Source organism: Atractosteus spatula, chromosome 2 (assembly GCF_055471065.1).
Source record: "Atractosteus spatula isolate fAtrSpa1 chromosome 2, fAtrSpa1.hap1, whole genome shotgun sequence".
Taxonomy (NCBI): Eukaryota; Metazoa; Chordata; class Actinopteri; order Semionotiformes; family Lepisosteidae; genus Atractosteus; species Atractosteus spatula.
In genome coordinates, this window is record NC_142707.1 from 40,306,670 (window position 1) to 40,327,200 (window position 20,531).

General features: G+C 33.0%; 1 protein-coding gene across 1 annotated transcript in view; it reads right to left on the minus strand.

The window, feature by feature from the left end:
* The window catches only part of nbas (NBAS subunit of NRZ tethering complex), a 274,777-nt gene that overhangs the window by 228,976 nt on the left and 25,270 nt on the right, over positions 1 to 20,531 (minus strand). Inside the window, exons 11-18 of the mRNA XM_088938542.1 lie at positions 20,466 to 20,531; positions 19,210 to 19,338; positions 18,866 to 18,929; positions 16,467 to 16,660; positions 14,524 to 14,772; positions 11,986 to 12,111; positions 11,121 to 11,272; positions 6,465 to 6,602 (exon numbers count right to left, since the gene is read on the minus strand). Of these exons, the coding sequence (XP_088794668.1) occupies positions 6,465 to 6,602; positions 11,121 to 11,272; positions 11,986 to 12,111; positions 14,524 to 14,772; positions 16,467 to 16,660; positions 18,866 to 18,929; positions 19,210 to 19,338; positions 20,466 to 20,531 (1,118 nt within the window). The remainder of the gene's footprint in view (positions 1 to 6,464; positions 6,603 to 11,120; positions 11,273 to 11,985; positions 12,112 to 14,523; positions 14,773 to 16,466; positions 16,661 to 18,865; positions 18,930 to 19,209; positions 19,339 to 20,465) is intronic.

Sequence of the window (20,531 nt, forward strand, 5' to 3'; positions counted from 1 at the left end):
ACCAATAATGCAGTTGTGCAGTTGCAGTTGTATAAGCAGAAGAAGTGAAAAAAATAAATAATTCTTTAAAAAGTTACATCATTTTCCTTCTTTATACAGTAAGAGCCAAGAATATATTTCATCCTGCATGTGATATGTCAACCTAGTTTTCTGAGTCAGAATAACACGGTGATCTCAGAAAGACTAAAAATATTGAAAATATGTTTAATCATGAAAACATCTCATAAAACCTGTGTTGATGAGATTTGTATGCGAGTGGCATTTACTTTGTTGTTTTTAGCATTGAAACATGGCAAAATCAGGCCTAACAAAGCTTTAGCTACCTTCAAATATCTGGTTACAAATGAATACCCATACTTTTGAACAACATTAATATACATATTTCAAATCAGGCCACGGCCAGCATAATTTTCTGCAACTAAGAGAAAAGTTATACAGTGAATATAGTGGGTTTGTACTAAATCAGTTGTTTGTATCAATATTTAACTTTCTATTTCTGTCATATGTCCTCCCAACAAAAAAAAACTTTTGAAAACCCCTGTGCTAGTCAAGTATTTTAGTTCAAAACAATATGAATTAGTCTATAGCTTCTTGCGACAATTCATGTTATCCTTTAGAGAATCAGACACACCTGTGACATGAACAGTCCAGAATATAACACATTTCTGAAGAGTGGAGTGAAAATATTAAGTTTATTAACAAACACAAGATATGTCAGATGTCAGCAGTGGATCTACCTTCAAGAAGGTTCATACCTGGCACCCCACTGGCATTTCACAGTGAGATGTGACCCCAGGAAAACTAGTAACTTGAAAAACTATCAAAGCAGTTCCTTACTGTGTAATGTAGGTATAGAAATAATTTATCTATCGAGAAGAATTTTTATTTTTAATATCGCATTAAAATAAGCAAATACATATATATATATGTCCAAAACAGAACAGAATATTAATAAATTAATTATATACCATATGCATGAAAGCGATACAGTACCTGAACAATTGTTTTTAAAAGAATAATTACTAGTGTGTAATTACTATACTATAGTAGTTCAGGTGGGTAGCTGCATCAGCATGAGTAGGCTGCAAAGGAACAAGTAATAGGTTTATTCCATGCTAAAAAAAAGAAGAAAGAAAACAACGTTTCAGCCGTAGGGCCTTCTTCAGGTGTGAGGGTCTATTACTTGTTCCATTACTATACTACATCTATTTCAAACAATCAAAAAGTTAATAAAGCAATAAAGCAGTCCTAATATACCGCTGGGAAAAAGTCTTACATATTTTGTTGTTTATTTTTTTGTATAAAACGTAGCCTGTTAGCCGTATCAATGCATACAGAGGAACAGAGAATGATGATGAGAATTACTCAGATATGATTGGTAAAAGTGACATATTAGTTATGACAACACTTTATATTGTTTGTTCAGGGAGAGTTTACTCAGCTGTTACTCAATCTCTGAAGATTGTCAGCAACATAAATAATAAATCGTTAAATGAGAGGCATGACTCTTCCAACGTACTAAAATGTATAAGTTATTATGAACATAGAAAATGCTACTGACGTTTTTCATTAGTAGTTCTTCATTTGCCAATTTATTTTAATCAATAATCAATTGGCATATATTTTCATATATTTGAAATAAAACTTTTATGTGATAAGACATGAATCTATATATTTTCATTACGTAGTAAACACCTAAAATACAGTAATTTCCAAAAATTCAGCTGATCACTATATACATGTGATAAGGCCATTTTGAACTTTAAGATCACAAGTAAAATTGTCTTATAAGTCCATATATTAGATTCATATTTTAAATTATTCTGACATGTCAGTTGTTCTTGGGTAGTTTTTAGATTGTGTAGCAAATCCTAACCAACATTGCTGTCAAAGGTGTAATAACGCAAGGTCCCCAATTTCTTCACCATTTCCGTTCTGTCAACACAATAACAGAAATTCCAATTAAGCTGTAGAATCAAGCAACATATTCAATAACTATACAACAGATTAACTGAATCAATTAAACTTGTTTAAATTCCATTATATTGTTGCAGTTTACTAAATACACTACTAATGCTGTGCACTGATGGCAAGTGATGGCTAGACAATACAGTTTATCTAATTTCTTTGATGAAAGACTGGTGGTGTTGTAGAGGTCTTTGTACTCCATCTTTGATATGAGTGCTGAACTAAACTTTGCACCGAAAACAAACAGGATGTAACACATCATTTTTCACCCCATTGTTTACCTCATCAACCAGTCATGTATTCAGCCACAGGGATTCAAATGACAGCTTAAAGCATCCTATGATTTTCTGAAGGGGAGTAAGCCACTGGGACACCATACTGAGTTTGTTTGATGAAAAAATACAAGACCTAGAATCCATTATGTAGCTAATTTATGTGTTTATGTACTCAAATTATGTCCAAAGGAGAGTAAAATATAAAAAATATTGCTACACCTTTAATGTGCTGCTTATGCTGCCAATGTAGACTGCAGCATTAACTATAATAGACACCAACTAGAGCAACAGACGGATGTTAGAAGCACATAAGAAAACACTTGAAAAATATTCTCAGTATAAATTAGCCTTTAGAGAGTACATGAGTCAATGTTGCTACACAACACATTTATGAAACCATATAGGACTGATCACAAAATACCCTTGCCTGTGACCTCTAACCTCCCCTTCAGGTCAATATGTCAGTTTGGCTCTTCACCCCTTCTGTAATAACTAACATATGTAAAAAACAAATTTGTATTTTTTTTTGTTACTGCATTATTATCCACATTTTTTATTATTTTTACAATCAATATTAAATCTGGACTTTGTGTTACAATACAGTGTTTTAGTTTGTTGTAGTGTTTAAATACATCTCAAAGTCAGTGCTATCAAAAAACACAGCTAAAGAGAATAGTACCCCAGTACAACAGAATGCTTGACATTTTTTGACCTGCCTGATGGAAAAAATCATTTGTATTTGAGATTGTCAACACAAACAGCCTATCTCTGAAGAATTAAAGGCTCATCGTTACTAAAGCGTTATTTACAGGCAAAGGTACACTTGTGCACTGAATAAAGGCATTCTAAACCTGTATGAAACAAATCAAATACAAGCTCCAGCTCAGACAGCCTTATTTTCCTCAAGAGTTCTGTGTTCAGTTCAAAATGTTAAGTTTCACCCACTCGTGACAAAATTCTTAAAAACATCCTTTACACATAACACAGGAAGTTTTGAATACCTACTATGAACATACTATTTGTTCTCTAATAATTAAAAGCAATTTTTAAATTACATAACATTTTGTTCAGAAGTATTTTGCTTTAGGAATGCTAATTCATAATGTCCAGTACAAAACCACTGCACAGTAAGAACTGTATTTATATATTCTATTTATGTCAAAGCTATCAGATATGAACTAATTTAAGTCCACTTTCAAAAAACATAAGTGATATTACATTTTAGGTTATTTAATCACTACTCAATCCCCAAAAAAAGGAAAGAATGATGTTTTTCAGGATGTTAGGTATGGTGCATTTTAACCTGTTTTTCCTATTCTTTTTTAAACTATAAACAGTGATTTACACATTGTTTAATTCAACACTGAAAACAAAAATAAACATTTCAGCTGCTGCAACATCTGTCAAACCTGGATTGTGGAAAATTAAGCCTTTGATATGTATTTGTTTGATGATTACTAAACAGGTTTCTTCTATTATCTTTACATCAGTTATGCAGGGATATCTAACTGTACTTATTATATAACCTATCAAACTCATTATCTTGCCAAAGAATGCACAGGAGTGTCAATTTTAAGACAAGTTCCTCTTTCTCTTGGAAAAGCAAATTATGAAAATGTCCATATATCTTACATTTTAGTTTTCTATAAATGAATTACATAGGACTATGCTGAGGTCAGAAACAGAGAGGAAAATTGCTCTAATCCTCAGCAATCCTTACAGACTATGCTGAAGGTACAATACACTGCACCAAATGTTAGAATAGAATCCTGACAAAAACACACAAACTACAAAGACAACATTGATGATGAAGATTCAACCTGATGTTTTTTTAATCAAAACACCATGCCCACATGCATGTCTTTATATCATGAAATGACAATCAAAGGACATGTTAATGCCTAGTATGAAATGGAACAACGCTTGTGTGGGTGCACAGTACTGGAAACTTATCAATGCTTTTGAAATGCTCTCAGTAGACATTGTGATGTGGAAAAGAAATGCTATCAATCATTTTTCATTCTCTTCATTGAACTTGTTACCTGCACTGTGAAAATGTATGCTTTCAAGAATGCCTAATGTGGAAAGAGGTAGGGAAGGTAAATCTGTGTGGGAAACCCATCTAAGATACCATTAAATGTGTATACTGAATACGACATCTGAAAAGACAGAAACTATATTAAAATATGAAAGAACTGCACACTTGCATAATATTCACGAGTTCCTATCTCATAATACTTAGAAGATAAAACACATTTTGATACAAATTGTGAAAATGTCAATCTGATTTTATGGGCTTACTAAATTTTATTTAATTGTAACAATGTTGTCAACATGAAGCTGAAAAGATTCAGTTTATGTTAAGAGCTCCATTTCACATTCTGACAGTTTGTGAATAGCTCACTTGTTCCAGTGTGCTGCAATACGCTATCACAATTGCCTATTGCAACACAATGTTTTCGCACTAGCATTGAAATAATATACTGCATCCATGTGTAATATCACAGAACTATAAACTGTTAAACATATTTCAAAATAATAAGCTACCACAAGAAATGCTGTTTTCCTTTTGACACTTCCTCGGGTTTTTTGTGCAGTATCAACAGATACTGTATATCTCTCTACGGGTTAATTTTGCAGCATTCTCAGCCAAGATGCCCAAGAGGCTAATTCTTCTTAGGTGTAAGCAGGCTGCTCCTTCTTCCATGTTCATTGGATCATATATTTTACGTATTTTTATTTTTAATTAAATTTACTCTCAAGAGATCCTCTTAATTAAGTCTATCAACCACCTGTTTGTGTGGTATGTTGTCCAACTTTTACTCTCATTTTCTCTCATACACGTCATGTGTTTTGTTCATCAGTCCTTCTGGTGTTACTTGATTTGTCCCAATGATTGGTGTTACTTGATTTGTCTAACATAGTAAATTAGTAGATTTTAGAATGTACTAGATTCTTATGGTTCTGAAATGACCTGTTTATTCCTGTGTCACATCACTGGCTGATTGTGATTCATACTCTTGCCCAAATTCTGCATACATTCTTATCCAAGGCCCAGAAAAAGACGGACTTGATGAATGAAGTAGCCTCTGAATTAGTAAAAACAAGGTGGTAATAATAAGCAAAAAGGACCAAGGCTTTTGATGAAGTAACTCAGTTTAGACCAAGAGATTCCGATATAAAATAAAGTGTCTTAACTTATATGTTTCCACTTATTGAACACCTGTTAATTATTAATTACTCTAATAGGTTCATTTTTACTTTTTCCTGTTTTAATAAAATGGCACAAGATAACACCACTTGCTTTCAGAATTAAAAATTCACATTTTCAACATAAAGAAAATATACTTTAATGTATTATTGTTGCTGTTGGTGACATTTTTCTAGGGTCCATCAGGAGTCCGTCTCAGAAGTTAAGAGAGGTTTTTATTTCATTCGCATTGGATAAAGATGCTCTGTATATTTTTCTCAAAGTGATTGAACTAGAACAGTCCTTAAATATCTTTCTGTTATCTATCACACTTCCCCGTGCTCATCAGATTGCCAGCATTCCAAAATCACACTCATTTTCCTCTTCTCTATTTGCCAAATATAACTTATTTTAATACAATTGGTTACTTATTTTCATAGCACGCATTCCTATTTAACACTGTATAGAATTACATAGAAGCCCTTGTGTCCAGCATTCTTCCATTCCAATTCAAACCAGTTCTGAATGTTCACCTTATAAAAAAAAACTGCAGTTCACAGAGACCCTCTCAATATCACTATGTTATATGCTGTGTCATGTCAAAAACCCTGCGTGTTCCAAGGCTGGAGCCACACTGAAAAGAAAAGACGTAGACTGGGATTCACCAAGCAGCAGCACACGACTGACAGACCACCATCAGGGTAAGGTGGACATTAGCCTGGCAATCTGACCGGTAAAGCAGTGACTTGTTGCACAAGAGAGAATATTTTCCCTGGTGCTAACTCTCCTGTAAGGTAGCTCAGAGTTTTCAGTACATCAAGTGATGGATCACTCTGGCTGAAGGGTATACTAAAAGATAATATCTCCCCATTACCTCCTTTGCTGTAAGGAGTTGTAGGCATTATTCAACTTTTAATTAAGTGGGTTTGTAATAAAAATTAACTGGGGATTCCAGATTTCTAAAGAAAGCACAGCCAGAAAAACAAATAACATTAAACAATGCCACCTCATATTTTTGAAAAACAGTTTACCTCATGAAGTCCACCGTACTGAAAAGCTCCTTTTGTTTCTGTGCTTCTCTTTCCTTCTTTATCTGCAGTTCTTCAGCAGGTGACAGAAAGTCTTCATAAGGCACATCTTCAATGTCTATGTCACCTGGCAGGATGAATCTGAATTGGGGATAAAAAAATCAATGCTTTTAAATCCACAAGGATTTTTAAAAAAAAATCAGATCTTGAAGCCATGTCGCAGCCACAGGTGTGACTCAGACAATATCTTTTTTACAGATTTATGGTTACCCATCTGCAACATGCAGAGACAGCAGACAATATTTTCTGTGATGGTACTATTATCATAAGACAAGGAAGAATAATCATACAGATAATGCAATATAAAAAATCCCTCTTCAGAATCTTAGTACATTTTCATTTATGACACTGAAATGGCAGTAGGATTTTATATTGCTAACTGTTGCTAGAGTGCATAAGGGATTATACTCATCATTGATGGGTTCTAATATCTTTGATAAATTAAGATTTTTGTAGAAATACATTTTCTGCTATACCCTTGGGTAAAATAAGTATTTTAAATTTAGCAAAAGGATTAGCAACCCCATTTGCAATGCTACCACTTTACAGCTGAGATCAAGAGCAATCTTGACTTGCATGGAAAGCCAAGCTAGCACCAAACTGAAAATACTCTCTCTAGACCTATCAAAGTTGAAATCATTTTATGAATTGGAAAATGATACAGGTAGATTTAATTAAACTGAGACATAGCAATAGTCAAACAAGGTGTAGATCCTTATTTGGTTGAACAAGATATAATCATTTGTCATGCTTAAGTTGTATTGTTAAATAATCCACTCTCTCCTTTAAAAGCTTCACTGCAACTCAAAATAGGTTCTATGGTACAAATAAAAACTTATCAGTCGACTCAGAAAATAGTGATACTTGCAGAACAAATTACGTTTTCACTTAATTTTAGTCGCGACAGCAAACTATGCAATTAACACTTCACACTACACTACTTTATTTTGAATATGTGAGATTGTTGTGATCATAAAATGTATGAAAGGTACACATTTGGATAAACTGGTCCACATTATGAAGGGAATAAGGTAATACAGAGTAATAAAATATAATTACATATAAATTATTTAATAAATAAAAACTGATTGAATAAGTAATATAAATATAAAATTATTAAATATATTAATGAGTGTAACTATAGATAGATCATATGTAAAAATGCATTACAACCACATTTGCATGAAAGATGCCAGCCATTACTGATTGTTTTCAGTATTTTCCAACTATTCAACAAGATGTATACCTTTTTCATAATAATGGCTGATTTCACTTGTAAGTAATAGTAAACTTTTGCTTTCCCTGGATTTCAGTATCAATTCAAATATTTTTGTATAATAAATTCTGTTTTTAAACCGTATGTAAAAGACCAAATTATATATACATACAGTGCAGTCCATAAGTATTTGGACAGTGACAAGTTTTGCTGTTTTGGCTCTGTACTCCAGCACATTGGCATGGAAATAAAACAATGACTATGAGGTTAAAGTGTAGAATGTCAGCTTTAATACGAGGGTATTTATGTATATATTGGGTTAACCATATAGGAATCACAGCCGTTTTTATACATAGTCCCCCCATTTCAAAGTACTGTAATTGGACACATTAATACTATCTTAAATACAATTTGGCATGTTTGCAAATCCTTTGCAATTGATGACTGCCTGAAGTCAACAACCCATAGACATCACCGGACGTTGGGTATCTTTCCTGGTGATGCTCTGTAATTCAGCCATTTCCAGTTCCTGCTTGTTTCGGGGGCTTTTTGCTTTCAGTCTTGTCTTCAGCAAGTGAAATGCATGCTCAATGGGATTCAGGTCAGTTGATTGACTTGGCCAGTCAAAAACATTCCACTTTTTGGCCCTGAAAAATTCCATAGTTGCTTTAGCAGTATGTTTGTAGTCATTGTCCTGCTGCAAAGTGAAGCGCCATCCAATGAGTTTTGAAACATTCGATTGGTTCTGAGCAGATAAGATGCTTCTGTACACTTCAGAATTAATCCTGCTGCTGTCGTCTGCAGTCACATCATCAATAAAGACAAGTGAGCCAGTTCCACTGGCAGTCATACATGCCCAAGCCATGACACTACCTTCACCTTGTTTCACAGATGAGGTGGTATCCTTTGGATCATGAGCAGTTCAATTTTTTCTCCGAGCCTTTCTCTTTCCATCGCTCTGGTACAGGTTAATCTTTGTCTCATCATAAGGCTTTGTTCCAGAACTCTAGAGGCTTTTTATGTACTTTTTAGAAAACCTGTAACCTGGCCTTTATTACCAGTGGTTTGCATCTTGTGGTGAACCCTCTGAGATTATGCTGGTGTATTCTTCTCTTTACGGTAGTCTTTGAAACATCTATGCGTCAAAAAAGGGTTTTTCTTCACCATTGAAAGTATTCTTCAGTCATCTACTACTGTGGTCTTCTGTGATCTACCAGGTCGTTTGCTATTGCTAAGCTCACCAGTGCGTTCTTGCTTCTTAACAATGTACCAAACAGCTGATTTTGACATACCTAATGTTTTGGCTATGTCTCTGATTTATTCTGCCTCATGATGGCCCGCTTTAATGGCATTAACACTTCTTTGGACCTCATATTGAGAAACAACAGTAACAGACTCCAGATGCAAATGCCACATCTAGAATCAATTCTAGAGCTTTTGTAAGTTCTCTTGTGCATGAACTAAAGATGCAACAACACACAACCGGCCAAGACACAACTAAGCAGCCAATTGTCCAATTACTTTTGAGGTACTATATATAAAAAGGGCTGTGATTCCTATATGGTTCACCCAGTATAGACGTAAATTCCCTCGAATTAAAGCTGACATTCTGCGCTTTAACCTCTTTGTCATTGTTTCATTTCAAATCTAATGTGCTGGAGTACAGAGCCAAAACAACAAAAATTGTGTCACTGTCCAAATACCTACGGACTGCACTGTACTTGATTATAATATACTGTATATAATACATAACAGACTTTAGTTTAGCAGTATTTGAAAAGTAGACTACACATACATTTTGAATATACTTAGAATCTCCAAAACTATTTCTATAAAAATAAATAAGCTTAATAATACAGTGAATGTTCTAGCCGTCTCAACAAAAATGCAAATATATAAATATAACTGAAAGACAGAACTCATAATAAGACTGCTGATTTGTTTTCCATATTTAAAACTAATACTTTTGTACAGATATACAACTTTAACTACATGTACATAAAATACAGAAGATGTAATTTATAAATTATAAATATAATATAAAAATATGTAATTTCAAGATATATATATTATATTATATATATTATTACTATATTACTCTATATTTCTTTCAATGTATAGAAGTATGATTTCACTATTTTGGGGATTGTATTTAATTTGAAACACAGGGTATGTCTGCAACTGTGCAATTCTACTTGGCCTCAGGCAAAGCAAGCTTTTACCATTAAAATGCACATTTCTGTCCATGTTATTTACAGCATCACTAGCATCACAAGTAGAAAGCTGGAGGCTTTTCTTTAATTGTGAGCTATGGGTTTAGCATCTACTTATTCTCACATTGCATTCATCTAGGTGTCACTGAAGTTTCTTCAGGAGCACTGCTTGCCTTTTCAGGTTTTGCTTTTATGTTTTTAAATAACTTCTTACTTATAGCAGGTATGAAATAAAAATTGTAAAGTTAATTAAAACCTTAAGTAAAATTATATGCAATTCATTCCAAATGCTTGTAATCCTTCATAAACTTTAAGTGAAAGAATTTAAGGGAAAAACATCTCAAAATCTAAATAAACAAAAACTTGAATATTCTAAGACTGCTAGTATTGGATATTGCAAAAACAAATAACTGCATTGCATAATCATTGCATGTACTCATTCATAGGATTTAGGCACTTCTTAGGACAGATATTTAACCATTCAGAATTTTTCCAGGTTCATTCAGTTTGCACTCGTTAGCTCCTTACTTCAGTTGGTACTTCAAATTTTCAAGTAATAGGTTTATTACTTACAGGAAATCTATAGAGCAAATAGACCTGAGAGAAGATAGATTTGGTGGCCTGGGATTACAGTTCCAGCTGTTTTGGCTAAAGTTAAAAAATCAGCCTTCATGATGTACATGTATTAATAAAACACGTTTAAGGATAGGTTTATACCACCTTCTTGTTATTTTTTCCTTCTTGTTATACATTTATGTGTGTTCTTAATCTCTCTATTTAGATTGTTATCACCACATGCCGAAAGTGAGGAAAAGGTGAATAATAATATAACAAGGATATAAAGGCTTTAGGGCTCAAAGTCACACGATTGGGCATTACATTCACAGTTGCATCTCCTTGTCATAATCAGCTTTCCAGAAGGTATTTTTAGTTTTAATAAATGGAAAATAACATAAAAACAAAGATGGGAGAGTCACGTAGAGCCTATATCACAGTATCATAGCAAAAAATGTATTAATAAATTATGACATAAAAGAAATGTTAACCAATTTCAATGTTCTGAACCACTCATATGTCATCAGACATACAAAAATCTTATTACTATTCATAAATAGTTTAAAAAAGCCTGTGATGGAGCTTTCTAAAAATGTTCAATTTCTCTTTACAAACCTTCCACCATCGTCTCCATTTCCTATAGCTATCAGAGCCTCCAAGTCTGTGCCTTTCAGTCCATACTGAAGTAACTCCTTGGCTGCATCCACGTTCTCTGGTACTCGCTCCACACATTCGTGTAGTACCCAGGAGCGCTTCTTAATTTTGCTCTAAAAAATACATTGGTCTTTTGTTAAAATGCAATTTTGGACAAGATTAAAAGATGGCTCAAATATTTCCTGTATAAATATAGTTGCTTTTCTTTATTCAAAATCGTCAGTTAAGTCAACGTTCAATAGGAATTAATTCCAAAAGATTTTTACATTGTTCTGTGAGTGGTCAAGATTATCAATGAAACATTAAGTGCAGTATTGATCCAGATGCAATATTTTTAAAAGCAAAGTGCATACAACCGAAATTCGTGGTTTATTATATTTATTCATTTTGCCCCAGAGCTCATTTTGACCCATTAAAGATATTTTTTTGAAAATACTATATATGTATATGCAGAACAGTATTAATAATGCAGCAAATGAAATTTTATGGTACTTTCAGAATCCAAAAAAGTAAATTGTCATTGACAGAGACATATCTGCTCAGGAGCGGTAAGAGATACACCATGCCTTCTTTCTCACTCAGAGAAAAAGCAATATATACTGTTATATGGAAGGTGTTGTCACTAATTAGCATCTAGCAGTACTAATCACTAAAAACTATTATCTGTGTAATGATAAAGTGTTACTGATTAAATTACAAAATATATTTTAAATTTAAAAGCAACTAAATCTGAAATCAGAATCATAACAGATATATCCACAAACTTTTACTACAATATTTTTTTTCTAAAAGAAGGTCACTATAATAAATCCTTTCCCATACATACCAGATAATCCTGAATAGATGCAATGCTGACAGTTGATTTCCTCCACTGCCTCTGATATACAAGGTCTGAGTCCAAGCCATAGGCCTGTGCTAGAGACAGAGCTTCTCCATATTCTTCATTGTCAATCTAAATAGTAAGAAGTAGCAGATTAGCATAACCTTGCAAATACTGAAAACACTGGTTTGAATTTAGCTTTAAATATGCAAGACTGAATTCAAAAGCTATGTAAAATTCTCCACTGCTTGTCTGGTTTAATCATATTTGGATCCACAGAAATACTGCAATAGCTAGTTAGGAAAGAGTGTATACAGCAGAAAAAGTAACACCATCAGAAAAATAACGTATATGACAGTTATGTGACAATCACTGCCTAAGTAAGCAAATTGGTAAAAATTATTTCTGATGCTGCAATCATAAAATAAAAGATGACAAATAATAAAGTGCTAAACGTAACATTCAATAGCCTTCAATTTGTATACGATAATGACATAATGTTATAAATATCACTTAACACAATAAAATGATGTAATGCCATTAGGAAAACCATCCGGAAAACAATCACACAGAGAAACTGTTTATGAATTACACAAAAATATTACTATTGTGACAACCTTATAATATGCACAATATTTCTGAAAGGTGTAAAATGCTTGTACATATATACTGTTACAGACGCCATCTACAATGTGCAAATGTTTTGAAACACCTACTGTATGTACTTACTATAACACATTTGTTTTTGTTTATCATGGGAAACACTTAGAACACCACTGACAGAGGTGATTAACACCTTACTTTGAAGAACAGCAACAAGATTTTGCACTGATTAAATAGTGCTTTAGAGAAAAGTGATTCACATGACGAGACAGAAAGCAGATACACATAAATACAAAATTATTTTAATTAAACTTGTAATGCTGGTTTGATGGCAAAGTCAGAATAAACTGACAACTAACAAATCAATCAATAAACGTCTACACTACCAATAGTTTTTATCCCTCGAGCTCTTTCTGGTGTCTGAATAAAAACCTAAAATACGACTTTTGTTCAGTCCTATGAAAGTATTCAGATCTATAAAACCCTTACTCTATGAACACACATACAAATAATGTGAATTTTTTCTAGCCCTAGATTTTATTTAGATGAGTCTAAAAGTAATGTATTCTGTGATTTAAATGACTTCTTAGTTTTGATAAAAATATTTAAATAAAAATTAGTATCATTATTTTTCTAGCACAGAAAGTAAAGCATGCTTGTTTTATATTTTATATTTAGAATGTTTTATATTTTTAATTTAATAAACTTAAAACCAGACAACAGTTGTACAGAACTAACTGTATAGTAAGTGTACAATTTTGGAATGTTAAGTCCAAGATGAAAAAAAGTCCTCTCCTTCATAAACAAACCTTTACTCCTTCCATTAAAAAAAGCCCATTCACAATTCTGTGCTCACAATAAATCCAATCATTTTCCCTTCTTCAAAAGTGAAACATGTGGTCATCATTAACCTTAGGACAAGCAGGGTCAATTGCCTTACGATTCAGAGCTTGATCTTTCTTGGTGGTCCACAGACTTACATACAGTACAGTAAATCAGTCTTGTGAAAATAAATTCTTACTTTAAACTAAATTATGCGTTTTCTATCAACCTCATCTAGATGATGTTCAATTTTCTTCACTACAGAGGTTTGGTCAGCTACCATTATTGAGTATGTCTTGTAAGTTTTTAGTGATAGGTCTTAAAATGTCATTGTTACACTGAATGAAGAGTGATCCATGACAATTATTTCAATTGGAAAACAGATGTGGGCTCTTACAGGGGAAAACAGTCAACCTTTACAAAACAATAGGTCAAACCTAGCAAAGCATACCAACAATATCGCCCTTGTAGAAAAGCAATGTACTGAAATTGATATATTGATTAATTTCTTCAAGGAGTTCAAACTGGAAAAAAAAACTTTGGCAGAAAATGCAACCAAGATGCATCACTATTGCCAGACATATTTTAAAGGAAAAGGGAATGATATCTATTCATAAATATAAATAAACCTGTAGGAACACAGAGATGAACACAGGCATATGATAAAAAATCCTGAAGGTAATGACTAATTATCAAATCAAAAGGAAGTAATTATCAAAAGGAAGTAAATACACCAATGAACATTTTGAGTGCAAATAAGACCTTGTAATAAAAACAATGAAAGCTAGATTCTCAGAGTCCATGGAATCATATATATTTATATTTGTCTTATATATGGAATTAATCTTGTTCTGTAAGAGAACAAAATAATTACAGATTCTTTAATGAGCATTATTTTTTCATTATTAAATGACTTTTTGTTAATTTTAACAATCATTGTAACAGTTTGATTTAAGATGCTCAGGAATGCTTTGGAAAAGATCTTATTCATTCCTTTTAAATTAGGAAGGCCAAATATTATAAAAGCACTTAATATATTTACAGCCTACACAGTAATTAGAGGGAAAAGAAATTAAGTGATGAGCCACTAGCATGATCCTAACAGTTGGGTTTACTTACCTTTCTTTGATAAAGCTCCTCTGGAGTAGTGGACCTCAGGCTCACAAGACGGTAATTTTTGGTAATGGTACGAGGCCGTTTACGTGGTGGTGCGAATCTCTCCATTTCTGTCACATAATACAGGCCCTGCTTCACATACCCAAAATACCGGGCCTTGGCAGACGATTCATCGTCTGAATCAGAATCATCTTCCCCCTCCTCTTCCTCAGTCTCTAGACGAGGCCTCTTCTGAGCTAGCTTGATCTCACACTGAGCAAACAGCAACAAAGATCAGGACTCAGTTCAAGATACCACTATTGCTGACATACATTAATCTACAATTCTAATTATCAAGATATCTTTTGCTGTTCATTTATCATTTTTTAGAACCGTAAATAAAGAAAACTTAATTAATTGGTAGTATCACTTCAAACTAAAGTATTAATTTAAATTCCATGTATTTTCCTGTTATTTTGCTTACAAAACGTAATGATTTTATTCATTCATAGAGGCCTGCTACTTGAAAAAAAATGTCTCAGAACAAAGTATTCAGTATATTCAGGTGTGGACTGTAAAATCATTCTTTCACACTTAACTGAATATTACAACAATATATCATAATTATTATATCCCAAGAACATAAGAAGAACACATTTTTTTCCCAACTAAGCAGGATGTCCCCTTGTTTTACTATCACTGTGCTTCAATTACTTGGTTGCATTCTACTGTATATGTTAAATTTTTAACATGAGCTCTGCTAAGTACCAAACCACATTTTCCATCATTTACCCTCAACATAAAAATTTTAACACAAAGAAACTTCACAATGACACTGGGGAAAAGATGGAAATTAAACCATATCCACCACTCAATGACATGAGATTCACATAAAATAATTACACCCATCAAAAAATACTATTATCTTGCAATTTAGAAAGAAGTGCCCTTGAAAACCTGCCTTTAAGAATTTGCAGTATTTCCAAACAATATTTCATTTTAATAACTATAGGATTATTTTTAAATATTAATTTACATATACTGTACTAATTATCACAAAATAACCCAAAGAGCAGTGGATTAGATATTTCATATTTGAGAGAGCCAAAAAAAACTGGCTCTCTGGACATACAAAATAAATGTTTTATTGGGCCTATCATCTTCAGTAAATAGGCACACTTTGCAAAGCATCAGGCAAATGTGCTACTATAATTAAAAATGCCAAGATGAACAATTTAACTATGCCATGAGTCTATAATTAAACAGCATGGAATTACTAAAGCTTTCTTCCCATTTCACAGGATAGTTTTTCACAGAAGTTTTCTAGGACACAATGAAAGTGGAACATATTCATAAAGATTGTACAAAAATGACACATACTGAGAAAACACCTCTATTTCTAGCATCTGTGAATAATTCCCTTATGAACGTAAAATATTTTAGAACAAAAGTGATACAAAAAAAGACAGGTACCTTTTTCTATATTTTTGTCTTCACTTGTTTGGACACAGAAAATAAACCTGAAACCTGATTTAAAATTCAAGAAGTATAAGCAAGGCTTATAAAGTTTTTATATAGAATGTACTGCTACCGTAGAGCAGCCATAGTTAAAAAAGATATCTTTAAATAGTACTTTACTATTACTTTTTATTTTTAACAAATTCTCACAGACCCACAGCAAATTCATGTGCTTATTATACACTTCACTGAGTTTAGCATGTTAGAACTATAATAATACAGAAGAAAAATAAGCATGAGAACATTTTTTCAAACTGCAACCAAGATTGCAGAACCTTCACTTTCTTATATTAACATATTAAATGTATGTCACATCTAAATAATATTACTTGGAGACTGAATTCACAGGAAAGCTGCAATTGTATAATACGTCTTGTTTTGTTACAGAATAGATATGATCATTAATATAATTTTAAAAATTTAGCAAGACTTCAGACCAATGGATTTACCTCCAAGCTCAGGAAGCCTCCATCGTGAGCAGCAGTAACATGGGGTGAAGGTTCAAACCACTCACACGACTTGCCCAAGAGGTTCTTCAGGGTTTTCACAGATGAGACAGTCAAGGAGCCAGAGCACCGTGCAAGAATAACTGCACTATCTGCCCACCAGTTCACATCTATCAGTGGGAAATAGCATTCCTTGCCTAGAAGTAAACAAAATATTTCTACAGCACTGCTTTACAAGTAGACAAAACATTAAGAGTTTCAAGCATTTTGCTTTGTTAACAAATAAATCACGTCACAAGCACTTGATTCACGGGCCAGGAACTGCTGTAATGTCTGCTGTAAGTAATGAAAGTCATTAGCACACTGATTCCCAAACTGCAAACTTTCCTCACCTGGAGGGACCTAAAGGAGAAGGAGGTGTGAAATAAGTATGTTGTATAACAGAGCAGGAGCCATGAAATAAATCACATCCCCATTTAATTGAACCACCAATACAATTTACCATGTGACTATAGGAGAACATACTGCATACTTAAACTTGCATCACTGTAAACATCCATCCCTGCTAACTATAAATCTACCAATCTGATAATTATTTCATTAAAAGAGTAGTAAGAAACATTCAAAATCATGAAAAACATTAGGCACAACAATAGATTCTGGAAATCTGTTTTCATTCATTAATTTAGAATTGAAAATAGTGTTGTGAGCCTTGGAATCTGTATGACTCGTAAAGTGCATTCTTCCTTTCTGTTACATTTTCAGAATGCAGTTAAAAGCACCTAAAATTCACATGCCCAGCATTACAAATAAATTCATCATAAAATGTAAATGTAAGCTATTCTGCACAACGAGATGCAATCAATGTTGTTCATAATCCTTTTGTGACAGGAATGGTAGCTGCCTGTGATTAACAGAGATTTCAGAACACAGGACACAGCTGATATACAAAATGCTCCACGTACAAACTTGTAATCCACTACACAGATTGATTATGTGTTCATGTTAAAAAGAATGTAAGACTACCAGTTTTTGTTTTGTTTTTTTTATGCAAAATGAAATGATGAATGAAATCAATATCACTGTTAAGAAAATGTAAATGAATTTTGTTGGTATACGTGAGCATAGCATGTTTAGTAGGAATCAAATCAAATCATCTGGAAGTTCCTTTTATTTATGTTAATCTAAATCTCAACTGCACCTATAATGTAGGTGTAGTTCACAATGAGGTAAGTTCTAATGATGATTTTTTGTGAAAACTTTTAAAAGCGGGCATAACTTGAAAAAGCAAAGAAAGCATATATTAACATACAAGAAACCTAAATGTATGTTAAAGTCTACAGCTGTCCATGAGCCAGTGCCTTTCCTTGGCACCCTCTTAGATGGTCCACAGCAGAGGTCATCAACACAAGGAAAAATTATTATATATTTAATGAATGTGAACACCTGCATGGAAGTCACTATCGAAATTTGTAAAAATGGCTATCATCTTTTTTATGCAGTTTGACAACATCAGGTGTCAATGGAAAACTTTCAAATTTGAACTAGTAATGATAAAAAATGGCTTGCATGCAATATGTAGCATACTGCACTGTGCAGCAGGTCTACCGAATGAATATTTGAAATAGGTTTAAATTAAAGGTTACTTTAAATCACTGGGTCATTGATTGGTAATTGATACCAAAATATTACAGAATCTATCATACACAATCTCTTTCTGTATTAGATTAGCCATAACATGGATAATAGATATAATTTGTTTAGGTCTAAACTTATAACTACTTGCATCTGTGTCTTTATTATCATTCAAATTTGTATGTTTTTTCATGTATACTGTATATACAGTGTAGGGAATTATTTTTGCTCACAATCATTGTGGTGCCTAGCAATTCATTTGTAGAATGCTGAAATAGTTTTAAAAATTGCAGAATTTTAACGGTAACTGCAACAGAGAGAGATTTATATTGTACAAATGAGTGTGTCCACTTCCATTTTATGTTTAATATTTACATCTTGGTCTTACAGTTAAAAGGTCAAATTTACAACCTAACAACATAAAAAAACAGTCAAAACTGTCCCAGAAATTAAAAGGACTAAGTTACCCACAAAAGCAGAAAAAAATTAGTCAGTTAGGTTGTGGCATTAAACTGCCCTAACAGCTCTAATCAATATGTGATTTATCCTGACTCAATACTTCATCAACTGTAGACTGTACAGTTTTGATTCTGCACAAATGTCATGCAAAAAAACATTCATTTTGCAGTATACACGTTTTTGTTGCTTTCTATTTTTTATCATTTTGCCAAAGAAAACTCTTAACACACCAGTGAGTGCAAGTCAGTTTACACTGTGTATTACAGCTGTAAATCTCTTATTTTCCTCACTGAAAGAAAAGTAAATACCTTTTATTTTCTTTCTTTTCTCAAGTGAATTTTTCCACTCTGGGTTGATCTCATCAAATCCAGGCTGGAGGAGGAAAAAATACAATTGTAAACTTTTTGCTTATGCTCTTCCCAAGGGGCCCAACTACACAGCAGTAACCCTGAGTCAACAAAGATGTATTATATACAATGTGCTTGTCCAATCAGATTAGGTATGAATCATGGAAATGTTGCAGAAAAACAACCGTCAAAATGATGGTTTATTATTTTTAAACTCATATAACTTATTACTTTTGACTAAGCCACAATCTCAAGATTCAATTCAACATAGAGGCAGAATTTTAAGGTTACAGAATTATAATTACCTGAGATTCCTGGCTCCACTCAGCCCTTTGTTTAAAAGAAGGGATCTCCCAGATAGTTAGCTGCCCTGAGAAATGTATTGCTGCCAAAAGGGTCCCATCAGGTGATAGACTCATCTTAAGAATACCATCCTATAATACATGTTTATAACATAAAAGCAATACATTTGATATAACAGTATTGGTGAACACTCAGTACATTTTTTATTGTTCTGCAACATTACATCAATACAGATTCTTAAAAAAATGCTAAGGGTATTTTGTAGTTTACAAAAAACAGCACAGTATACACTTTCGCCACAAAATGACTTCATAATGCTTAATAAGTCGATGAAAAAGTGATATTCATGAATAAAGCACTGATTTACATTGACAAATGGCAATGCAAAATGCAGCTGCTGGAATTTTACTGGAGATTTTTTCCAATCAAATTAACTACTGCTACAGTAAGTAAGCACAGCTGTGTGTACTCTAGGCATTCTGCTTCACAGTGTTTGCAAAACATGTAAAGGAACAAGCTGTGTTAACTTCTATGCTGAAAAAGAAAAAGAAGGAACAAAGCTAAATGATTTGACTGTGGAACCTTCTTCAGGTGCCAAAAGCACATGGAGAAAAGAAAGACAAAACGATGTGCTTTTCTTTTCTTTTGACTTTTCAGTGGACAACTGACCTTGTTCTTTGCAGCTCACACACTGACACAGTTCCTCACTCAAAACCCACAAGCTGAGTATTTCTGTTTTTCAATCATATAAAATTATCTCTATAGCATGTTTAGGCTTGCTGTAATCTCTCTCATTCAGTTTCCTCTCAAGCTAGTTCCAAATTTCAGATTAACTGAAGTCAGCCAAGAAAAATATGAAGTTGTGAACAAGACTCAATGTTACTATATATTCCAATAAAGCAAATAATTCAGAACCAACTACAGAAAAATACTGTTTTATTTTGATGAGATCTAAAATTACAGCTGACTCGCTGTCTTCATACAATGTTTTTCAAATGTTACAATGTTGCAATGTGTATGCTGTTTCTAGGATGTAGAGGTCATCATCTGCAGCTATGATTTAAAGTTCAGCTGAGGGCAAGACATGGGAGATTTATTTTAATAAAACAAGCAAGGAAATGTGATTCTTTCCAAAGAAGGATGATTTACAATTATGTTTAAAATTAAGAATTAATATCTGTGTATGTCTATTCCCTTAATCAAAGTTGAAAGTTTCCATAATTTATATAAAATGTTTATTTTTACTTTATTACTGTACCTCTTCAATCCTTTGCCTTGAAAAAAATCTCATCTTTATCTTTTTAAAGAATCCTCCTCTCTGTGT